At 38.8% G+C, this 12,041-nt stretch overlaps 1 protein-coding gene across 4 annotated transcripts in view; it reads left to right on the plus strand.

Annotated features, from left to right (window-relative positions):
- Window positions 1–12,041, plus strand: part of LOC127412968 (protocadherin-1-like) — a 240,555-nt gene that overhangs the window by 9,009 nt on the left and 219,505 nt on the right. For all 4 annotated transcript variants that reach the window (XM_051649710.1, XM_051649707.1, XM_051649709.1 and 1 more), the window contains exon 3: window positions 1,813–3,996. In XM_051649710.1, the coding sequence (XP_051505670.1) occupies window positions 1,813–3,996 (2,184 nt within the window). The remainder of the gene's footprint in view (window positions 1–1,812; window positions 3,997–12,041) is intronic.

Consider the following 12,041-nt stretch of genomic DNA (forward strand, 5'->3'; position numbering starts at 1 on the left):
AATAATAAATAAATACAATTGAGAATGGAATCAGACTGCATATACACAATCATTCTACTTACAAGTTCATGACAATGAACTTAACTGTTAGAAAGTATATGTTATTATGCTTGATTGTGACAGTGAGAGATAGAGGTACTGGTGTGACAGCTTCACAACAGAAATACACTCGAGCCCCACAGAGCCTGACAAGTTCTGGTAAATGGAAGTCTCGGTTTTCCCGATGGGCTTTAACCTCTGTTCTCACACATCTGGGTTAACACGGAAGAAATGGGAAAGCCAAATCATATTTTCATGGGCAATCGATTGATCCCTCATGGTCCCTTTAAATACAAGCTTCACAAAACAGGAGTGAGGTATTGACTGTCGATGAGAATTACATGTTGAATTGTTGTGGAAATGAAGGTGCTGCTAAGATGAGGACAGCCATGAAGGCTGGAATCTTTCCAAGATCAATCCGCGGAAAGAATCTTTCCAAGTGTCCAGGCAAAAAAAAAAAAAAAAAAAAAAAATTTAATGGCTGTTAATCTCTCAGTCAACAATTAATCCATGCAACCAAGTTGTTTTCAAAGAGCATGTTAGAAGATTTTATTTCCCTCTAAGCCCTCATATGCATCCTTTGAAGCCAAAGTAAATAAGCAGTAGTGGTATTAAAACTGCTTAATTTTATGATTTCAGAGGGTTGTAAGAGTTGATGGAGCATTTCAGCTTGTTCAGAGAAATGCTGTTCAAATACATTAAATGAAATAAATTCCCAGTTTGCATGGCTGTTTAAATGGAGTGACTCAGAGCAATAATAACTTAAGCACCATGAATAATCTTATGACTGCCTCAGATTAAGGCTCTGCTCTCTAATATATGGTCTGAAACGGCTTGCATGTGTTTCATTCACAACCAACCCTGCTAAAAAGAGAAGTTTAACCAGCATGCAATTCCCATGATGGTCTAGGCTGGTTTATTCTGGTTATTACTTAACCATACTTTTCACCAGTAAAACCTAGCTGGGGAATCTGGTTGACCAGCATGGTCTTTCTGGTGAAGCTGGTTAAGGTAGGTTTAAAGATTGGTGCAGACACCAGCAAACCGGTATCCCATCCTGGGAGACCAGCACCCAAAACACGACATAAGATGGTGATCATCAGTGCTAATCTTTTCAGCAGGGGAGGACAGAACATAGAAGATGTAGTAAGAAAAAGAGAATGTTGATTGTCAGAAACTCAAGTCAGACTTCTGTTTTACATTGACTCTACAAAGTACAACATTTAACCCCTCTAGGAAAATGCAGTCTGTCTTTATTTTTTTATGTTTTTAATATTGAATGATAATCCATTGCCATCTATTTTGCTGTCACCTTTTAGTAAAAGCACAAGCTGTCTCTTGAAATCAAAGGTGTGCGGTGGAGTGGTGCTTGATATTAAGGTCCTGGAAGACCCTTTTAATTAGTCTAATGTAGTTCTTGGATGAGTTTCCAAGTCTTTTTTGGGTGTATGAAGCATTCTTTTGGCAAGGATTACAATATCTGCACCATGCATATTTATTGGCTCTTACAGTGATCTTCATCCTATTCTGATGGTTCTGACTGAACAAGTGCATTTTAATAATGTGACAAACTGATGAGTGATCTGCCTTATTTGTCCAGTAGATTTAAATAATGTGCATTACAAAAATCATTATTCGGTATTCAGCCACGCTTGATGAGAAAAAATTACCTGTGTAATTTCATGCAAACCTGTGATGTGTAGTCTTCTTTGTAAATTATTATTATTTTTTTTCAGTGCATTGCTTAGTTTCTTTTTGTGTTATGTTGTTTAGGTTAAGGCCAATGACTCTGACATGGGGCCAAATGGAGAGGTGGCCTACAGCATTCACCAGGCATCACCAGCAGTCCAAAGGCTTCTAAGCATTGACCGCAACACAGGCACAATTTTTGTTAAAGGCTTAGTGGATCGTGAAGAAATTGGCATGCTCAAGTTCTATGTCCAGGCTAAAGACAACGGTCCCCAATCCAAGAGCTCCAAAGCCCTTGTGACCATTACAGTAAAAGACCAGAATGACAATGCACCCTCCATCAGAATCCGGGGCATTGGCCTTGTGACGCATGAAGATGGTGTTGCTAACATATCGGAGGACATGCCTGTTGGCACAGCTGTGGCTCTGGTGGAGGTATCTGATCGTGATGAGGGTGAGAACGCTGTTGTGACCTGCGTTGTCGCAGGGGATGTCCCATTCCAGCTGCGTTCAGCTAGTGAAACAGGTAACGACCGCAAGAGGAAGTACTTCCTTCAGACAACCACACTTCTGGACTATGAACAGATCAAAGACTACAGGATCGAAATTGTGGCAGTGGACTCTGGAAACCCTGCACTCTCCAGCACAAACTCCCTGAAAGTGCAAGTGACGGACATGAATGATAACTCCCCAGTCTTCTCACCCACTTTGTATGAGGTAGAATTTGCAGAGGAGAACCAGCCTGGTGACAAGGTTCTGGATGTAGTAGCCACTGATGCAGACAGTGGGACAAATGCAGAGTTGACATACAGTATAACTGGTGGATCAGTCCCTGAGGGCCTTTTTGAAATTAACCCTAACACAGGAGAAGTAAGTGTCATGAGCCAGTTGGACCGTGAACAGTTAGATCACTATCAATTTCTGGTTGCAGCAGCTGATAAAGGTGTGCCAAGTTTAAGAGGAACAGCCACTGTTGTTGTTAAGGTGCTCGACAGGAATGACAATGATCCTAAATTCATGCTGAATGGTTATAGCTTCTCAGTCCAAGAGAACATGCCACCCCTTAGTCCAGTTGGAATGGTAACTGTTAATGATCATGATAAGGGTGAGAATGCTCATGTTCAACTCTTTGTAGAACCAGACAATGGCAAGTTCATGATTCAAAATGGAACATATACCATCCTTTCAACCATTTCATTTGACAGGGAAAAGGAAAGCACCTACAGTTTCCGACTTAAAGCTGTGGATGGAGGTGACCCACCACGTTCCTCCTATGTTGGCATTACCATTAATGTTCTTGATGAGAATGACAATGCTCCATACGTCACCAAGCCCTCCAACTCCTCATACAAGTTCTTGGATCCCCGGACAAGCCCGGAAACTCATGTAGAACGCGTTGAGGCAGAGGACATTGACATTGGTTTAAATTCTGAACTGGAGTTCAGTATCACAGGGGGAAACCCCCATGGATTGTTCCGCATCTCTTCAGAAGGTGAGATTACATTGGCTAAAGAGTTCACACCCAAACACATTGGTCTCCACCGCTTGGTGGTAAGGGTTAAGGACAGAGGCTCACCACCACGCCAGACAACCGCACTGGTCCACATCTATGTGAATGAAACAATCGGCAATGTCTCCCACGTTGAAGGACTTGTTGGACACAGTTTGTATACACCACTTGAAATGGACATTGCTGGGGATCCTGATTACTCTCGGGACCCACATAGTAACATTCTCTTTGGAATCTTGGGTGGCTTTTCGGTAGTTATTCTGATCATTGTGGTGGCGATGGTTATCAGGCATGTAGTGCTGAAGGAGAACAAAAGTGGCTACCAGGCAGGCAAGAAGGAGACCAAAGATCTCTATGCACCCAAACCAGGGCCTAAGAGCAACAAGAACAAGAAGGCTAAGAAAAGCAAAGCTCCAAAGCCTGCCAACCCATCTGAAGAAGATGAGGGGGCAAGCCTTCAGAAAGGCTTAAAGTTCAACCTCATGAATGATGGTGTCAGTGATAGCCCTAGGATTCATCTGCCACTCAACTATCCCCCAGGGAGCCCAGACCTGGGGCGACACTATCGGTCTAATTCTCCTCTGCCATCCATTCAGCTTCAACCTCAGTCACCTTCTGCCTCAAAGAAACACCAGGCTGTGCAGGACCTTCCAGCCACCAACACCTTTGTTGGAACCGGCGACAACAACTCAACAGGCTCAGACCAGTATTCGGATTACAGCTACAAGGCCAACCCTCCAAAATATAGCAACAAACAGGTAGGAGACAACTTCCAAAGCATGGCAGGGTACCACAGCTCAGAGTACTACGACTCAGGGTACCATGACCCAAGGTACCAAGGCTTGAGGTACCACAGCTCAGGCTACCACAGCTCAGGGTACAACAGCCCAGAGTATCACAGCACAGGTTACCACAGCAACATGGTGTGGACAAAGGGGATGTATTAGGGGCTGGGACTGAATGTCAAACCAAAGCTGCACTGATCACAAAGCATTCACGTCACTTAATTGCAAGAAGTTTGCTTCATTTGTAAACTTTTTACATTTCCTTTTTTTTGCAATTCTAAGGCATATCAGTTATGTTCTGAAGGAAACACAACTTAATGTTATGTAAAATACTGAATTTAATTACAACATTTAAATGAAGGAGACAATACATAATTTACATTTATTTTCTTTGAGAGGGTATTTTTTCAGTTGGTCAGTGTTTACTGCTGCCCCACAAAAGATTAATGGAACTACTTTCAGTATGCTTTGAAAACATTTGTGGTACACTACCTCCAGGCCAGAGAGATGTGCCTTTTTTTCTTATACTTTTGCTTTGAAAGATACACATTCAACATAAAAGAATAGCCGTAATTATTTTAATTCATTTTCTTAGGCTAGTTTCAGGTATTTTTACACATTTGTCAGTGTGTCAACAGGATTCTATATATATAGAAAATTGACATTAAGTAGTTTGAACTGGTTGAAAACACCTATTCGGTAATAAAGTAAACATAAAGTAAGCTATTTGAGTTGAGATTTGAAAGTGGCACATATTGACAAGCCTTTTAAATTGTCTTTATTTAAGTGAAGTATTTTGTACAGATTAATGACAGGTAATTTTAGCCTCTCTCCTTCCAAGCTTATTTGACTACACATGCAGAGTGCCTATTTCTTTTGTTATGTATAAAGAAGCAGAATTGCTTAAAGTGGATTCATAATCAGCCACCAACTTCAAAGTGTGCCATCGGACATTGTTGAATTATTAACTGCAGGATTTTCTACCAAGCTGTGGATAATGTCACATTCACTGTAAATAGAAAGGTGCTTGAGACCAAAACTAGACCACTTTTTTCACTACTGTACTTAACAAGTCAACCAAAAATGGTAACTATTTTCCTTGGAGTTTATTAGCAAGTTTCTGGAGACAATCATCGGAAAAGTTTTTCTTATGCAAGATTTATACTGTGATGTTTATAGCCTGCTTTTTGTGCTGTTGTTGTGTGATGTCTATCCCCTATGATGTGTTTAAGTTCTGTTGCAGTGCAGTGATGAGCAACTTAAATAGCTTTATATACTAGAATTTACTCAAGATATTCTGCTCGGTATAACACAACAAAATATATTTGATACCAAATTTGTTAATATATAATTTAGAACCAACAATATCTTAGGTCTCAGCTGCTTTGATAGTGGCTCCTTCATCCATATTGCAAAATCTGGTTGAAAGTGAGTTATGTATGTTCATTATTAAAAGCAATAATCACTTTTTTCACAAAAAAAAAAAAAAAAAAAAAAAAAAACTATGTTAAATATATGTTCTGCAGGAGTGAACAGTACAAAATACAAGTTGTACTTGATCATATGCATTCTGTAGAAGGTGTACCATCTGTGGAACTGTATTTGAAGCTGCAGACATCCCCACTTCTGTTCATTTGTTTTATGTGTTTTGTGTTCTTTTGTCTTTTTTTCCTATGTTTCCATTGATTTGCAATATGTTGTGTTTTGTAATTTTTACAAGTTAAACAAGTTCGCTTTCAATAAAACTGTTCTGAAGGTGTTGAAATTTAAATCTGGTTCCGTTGTGGATTTTATGTTAAGCAGAAATAATTCTGTTGGAAAATTATTCACCAGGGGACATGCATTCTTAAGGTACAGTATTTCATTACCATATTTCCATAACATTTTATGACATTGCCCTTGCTATATCACATTTATCAGTAAACATTTACATTTTATCTACTAACTGACACCATACAAATTTTATAAAAAAATTAAAATAAAATAAAAACTTTACAATTCTCTCGAGGACTGGTCGATGTGGTTGCAACATTGTATCCATTATTTCAAGGTCCCCAATTTGGTAGCTAAACAAATGGTTTGATTTTGCTTTACCACAAATTCAGTTTTAAAACCTGTCAATTGCACATTCTTACGTGATCCGTTTCTTAACAAATTAACTTGACACATTGACCACTTGGATCAAGTCAAACAGTTAGTCATTTAGCTTCACAAATGCCTTATTTTTGTATTTTGTTTCTTTTCCCTCATTCATGCAACACATCACAAGAACAAAATGACCCTAGGGTGAAGCAAGGTGTGTTTTTACAGGTCCTATTATTCAGATCCCCCCTTTTGGGTCCCATCTTTAAATTCGAGGAATAGGGTCAAGGGATGGTTACCAGAGGTCCTGCTACCTTTTCTGTACGATTCGATTGGCTCCTTGTATGCCGACAGCTAATCTGGGCCTGAAAATCACACACACATTTTACACATGTACAGCTTTTCCTGTCACTGCTGACCATTTAAATTCTAGCTGCGTCTGTGCTTCTTAAAAGCTGTCGATTTTGCCCTCAGCTTGCATCGTCACCATGGCAATGGACTGACCAGTGTGTGTTGTATGCTGACTCACAGGCTGCTCTGGGTGCAGGTGGGGGAAGATGGAGTGAAAGAGAGATAGAAAGACCGGGAGGGATCACAAAGAGATGTATAGCGAGAGGGAAAGAGAAAAGGACAAAAAAAGATGAGAGAAAAATCAAATTTGTTGCTCCATGCTATTTTTCATGTACCACAGTGCTTCACGGAAATAGTATAAACAGGCCATTCATCCATTCATTTGGTCACAATCCCTCCAGTCATTGGCTGGTTCTGCCATAGCTTTGACCAGTTAATATGCTGTCTGCATGATTGCATCTCATGAAAATCCATTTGGAAATAGGTCATGAATTGAATATTAAACTGTACTGTACCTTAAGTTTGTCATGGCCCCTGTGATCTACTCTCAAAGACCAAAATCCATGGAAGAGGGGATAGCGCAGCCTTAAATCAGTTCCTATATGTGTCAGCAGAACATTTCCTTTTTATACATTGTTTGAAATGGAATATACATGCAGAAGAGATACAGTACTTGTACATTGTAGTATTTATTTATTTTACAAAAATAAGTAGCAAAATCTTTTACATACACACGTAAACTCTCGCATTTAGCCACATATAAGTACAGTGTTGCATTCTCTCAGTCTGCTGTCCTTGTTCAGCCTCTAACCATTTACTGATTGTAGAAACTTCACACTTGGCTCGATGGAGAATTAGCAGATGTAGATGTATGTCTTTCTTTTTCTCGCTCTCTTTTTCTCTGTCACATGCAATGTGGTCTTGTGAGTGTAACCGTAACAGAATGAGAATCTATTCTGTGAAGTCTAAAGTCAATTATGCAAAGCAGTTCTGTGGACCTGGCTATGGTCATATTACAGCAACTTCAAGTCACCCTTTATCAGTCCGTGGTTTTAAGTCCTTTAAATAAGTTCCTTTAAAGTTTTTTTTTTTCCTTTAAATTTAAGTTTTCTTTAAATAATCAAATAAGTACCTTCCATTGCTTAACACTTAATCAAGCAGAATAAAGTCTCCAGTAGTACTTGTGACTCATCAGGAGAGAATATGGCTGAAGAGAGAAAGGGGAGAGCCAAAATTGTTTTAAATTAAACAACCAGGTTCGACAATGCAAGGCTTATTACAATAAAAAAGCTATTAATTATTGGGAGTAGACTTGTGGTAATGGGCCTCTTTTTTCCACCTTTGTTATTTTTTTTTATTTATTTATTTTTTTGTTCTCGATGTGACACATTGATAAGATGGAAAATCAATATCTTGCTGTGCCTAATACATGCAAGAAGACCTAGACTGATAGCATCTTTTGTGTGCATTTTGCCGGGGAAAATTACACCAATTGGAGTAAGATGCTGCTAAATTGCATCTATGCTTTGCACACTGACTACTTTACATCCTCTTTTAGACACCACAGTGGAAGCTCTGCATTGGCCATTTCTCTAACTACAGTGCCATTTTCCTGGTTTTGTTGAGGATGCGAAAGCAAAAGAAAGAAAGAGAGAGAGAGAGAGAGAGAGAAAGAAAGAAAGAAAAAAAGAAAGAAAAAGCAGGCAGTTTGTTAGTTCTCGGAAGCCCTGTTGCTGTGCTTCTTCATACCGTTGAAGGTCTGAACTTCATGAGACACAAAACTAAGCTTCTCTTTGTTTGTGGAGGCTTATGATACTTTGTTTCAGTATTCTAATTAGTTGTCATGCCTTTCATAACGTGTTTTATTGTTGTTGTTGTTAGGCTTTACTCCTAAATTTTGAAGGTGTTAATGTCATGGAGATGTCACTCTTTCCATGGATCCTTAATATCTCGATGATACTATTGTGCGTGTTGTTTTGCACATGTCCTGTGGGCTTAAATCTGGGACAACATTGGGAGACAGGGAGATGGCCATCTTGACACACACACAAAAGTGTGTTTTTACCTCTCTGTGATCAGTGAATTCCTGAGAGTACAAATCACTCAGCGAATGAAAATTACTCTTGCCTTGCTAGTGTGTGTGTGAGTCATAGTGAAGACACGTGTGCGAGACCCTCCAGTTCTCAGGGGAAAGATAAGGGGACATGCATGCACAAAGGTGAGCAGAAACACAAAGGTTCCTTTATGTGGAACTCTGATGTTCCTTGTCAGAGCCTCTCTCATTAAGTAGACTATCTCTGGGCTCACAGTACAACCCGACATCAAGGTCGAACACATTAGCTCTCATTTAGCTACATTATCTAGATTATCTGAGCTGATCTAATGATAAGTATTAGCAAAGTTCAGCTCTGTGGTCAATGTTAAGGGACTAGCAGCGAGTCAATAGCTGCTCGGTTGGCAGGGAGGCCTCATGCTCAGCCATATGGCTCTCTCCGGACATATGTGTACCATTACTTTAATGGCACCTGATTAGTGATTAGCAGTTCTGTGGTAGGACATGCTAGTTAGGACATTTTTCCAGTTAGCCTTTAGGCTGCAAGGCCTGTGCAACTCAATGCATGGAGACCAGATGCCAGATTTCTAACAACAACAAAAAATAAATATATACATGTAAGATTTACTTAGAAAATTATAACACAGAGATTATTTGTATAGCATTTTTTACTTTTTTACTGACCAAAAGTAATGATATTTACTATATATTACGTCATAAATACTTTTCAAACAATAAGTGAAAATTGATACAAAAGTATATCTTAAAGAGCACCTATTATGGTTTTTCAAATATTACCTTTCATGTAGTGTGTTATATAGCTGTTTGTGAATGTAAAAAAGTCTGCAAAGTTTCAAAAATCAAAGTGCACGAAATATGGAGTTATTGACACCCAAAAGAAAGAACCGATTCTGAACACCTGAAACAAGTCGTTAGTAATTCCAGACTTACTTCCTGAACTAACCTACATAATTTGGTAACAAAAAACCCGCCTCTGGTCTGTTTACATGTACAGCCAGTGCAGGCTGTTAGCCTCTGCTAACCGGCTAACTCACATTATTGTCAAACTACATAATCTTACCACAGAGAAACATCCTGTTCTCATCGTGCTTGCGATGGTGGTTCGGGTTCATCTTCTGATGTATCACTATCGGACTTGGGCTCAAACTGGTAAGGTAAAACAGACATTTTTTCAGACGGAGCTGAAACTCGGATATGGTAGTGGGCGTTTCATTTCAGACACGAGCTGTAAGCGGTAGATCAATCACAACAGACTGGGACATCTGACCAATCAGAGCAGAGTAGGCTCTCTGAAAGGAGGAGTTTAGAGTGAATCCTTTAGAATGGATCATTGAAGGAGTTGTTTTTGACACTGGGAAAAAAAGGTAATTCTGCAATTTAAATTATGAGCAAATTAAAGTGTTTTTTGACCTTGGATGCATGTAAATCTATTGTATGAGACTTTTAAAACAAAATTAGGCACGTTTAAAAATCATAATAGGTGCACTTTAAAGTTCAAAAGTTGAGGTTGTTTGAATCATTCTACCTACTTGTTGCCTACGCATAAAGTCAGTATAGGTGTGTCATTTTTTTATGTGCATGATAGTGAAGGTTCTTAGTCAGAAATCACCATACAGTAAATATTAAGTTCTTCTTCATTGGATTCAGTACTTGACTAATATAACAATCAAAATAATTTTAAGTAATACATAACTTTAATTTAGAGTTCTAATTTTGATACGCTTCAACTGAGAACATGCTTCAACTGAGTAATTAAGCTTAACATTTTCTGCTAAATTATTGAACCAGATTTTTAATTTTATGAAATAAAAATCACAAAAGAAATATTTAATTTCTCAGTTGTTTCTCTTAGAAAGCAATGAGATTTGCTTAACCCTTCCTTGGTCTTTTGGCATATCTTTCGGACCCATTTAGAATAATTTTAAAAACGGGTCAAAATGACCCACAAGACCACGGAAGGGTTAATATATAAAAGATTGCATTTGAACTCAGTGTACATGTAGAATGTTTTTTTTTTTTTTTTCTGCTGGTGAGTATACTGACCACTATATATATATATATATATATATATAATTATTATTATTATTATTAATTATAAATTTATTTTCTGTGCAAAGGAAACAAAAATCTCATATGAAATCTCTTTAATATCTCAACAGTAATGAGATTTAAAGGAGAGCAAATGGAGAACTTTGCTGGAGTCTCCTGCTTTTAAGTGTTTTTTTTTTTCCTGAGAAAAAAGATCCAAGTACACTCACATTTATCTCCTCTACTAAGACTGCAGAGTTCAATATGAACTTAATATGAACTTGCTATTTACATCAGTTTTATACTTCATAACTCTTACTGCATGTCAACAATGGTCTCAACAGTTGTGTCTATTTCTTGAAAGGAATTTTAGGAGAAACACCTGAGATAAAGTTGGTATGTAGATGAAATGCAACTAAGAACTCCATAAAGTCTCCTGAGCCATAAATAAATAACTTCTCGGCAATGCATGTGTCTGTAGTGTCTTCCTCAGGTTTGATAAAGTCACAATTGGCACATGAATTGTTTATCTCTGTATCTCTCTTTCTCTCCCCTGTCACTTTACTCTTGTGGGCTGTCATTGTTTCTGGGCGAGTTGTCGTATGTAGTGTGGTGACTGCACTCTTTGCCTGTGCAACTGCAAAATCCAACTGCTACTTCACTTCTCTCCTCCCCGGAGGCCCATCCACACACCCCGGCATTGTCAGGCAACATCTGCTGAAATTACGCCTGGCTGTCCCCCTCCCGCATACACACACAGTCACTCACCACACAGACACTGACAGGGTCCATCTTTATAGGTCCTGACAGCGGATGAATAAACTCATTCACGCACGCATGCTCAACTAGTAACTCAGACAAATACACACACACACTGATGTACTCGGCTGTGCGGACAGCAATTAGCCCCGTAATTGTAAAACTGAACCTGAAATCCAATTAAGCCCTCCATGTGCACAGTCAACAGAGTTTAATCCCTTTATATATGCATTTGCTAGCACTGAATTCCAAAAAATAGGCTTCACTCTCCATGGCCATTATGAGAATTTTAGTCCAATGATGTAACACACAACATTTGCATGGTGCGTGTTTATGGCACATTTTAGCATTCCGCCTCACTGCTCTGCTCTTCTGCCTCATAAAGCACTTACTCTGCTTTCTGTCTGCAGATCTGATTTTAATTTCACAGAAATGAGGGAGAGATACAGGGCCATACATAAAGTGCAAAGTTTTGGGTGACAATCGCATTTAAGTGTGAAATGAACTTCTGTACACACTATGCAGCTTTTAGCCTAGTTGTCAATACTTACATTTTTCAGGAGTGAATTTGGTTATAGGATGCAATTGTAACTCCATAAATTACGAGATTAAGCACTCAAAAGAGCAATGACAACCTTATTTAGCTGCAGTATATACATGCCATAGCCATAGAGAGAGAGACATTTTACATTTGGGGGAGAAATTCTTAGCCATATTACCAGTT

The sequence above is a fragment of the Myxocyprinus asiaticus genome, chromosome 22 (assembly GCF_019703515.2).
Source record: "Myxocyprinus asiaticus isolate MX2 ecotype Aquarium Trade chromosome 22, UBuf_Myxa_2, whole genome shotgun sequence".
In the NCBI taxonomy this organism is placed as follows: domain Eukaryota; kingdom Metazoa; phylum Chordata; class Actinopteri; order Cypriniformes; family Catostomidae; genus Myxocyprinus; species Myxocyprinus asiaticus.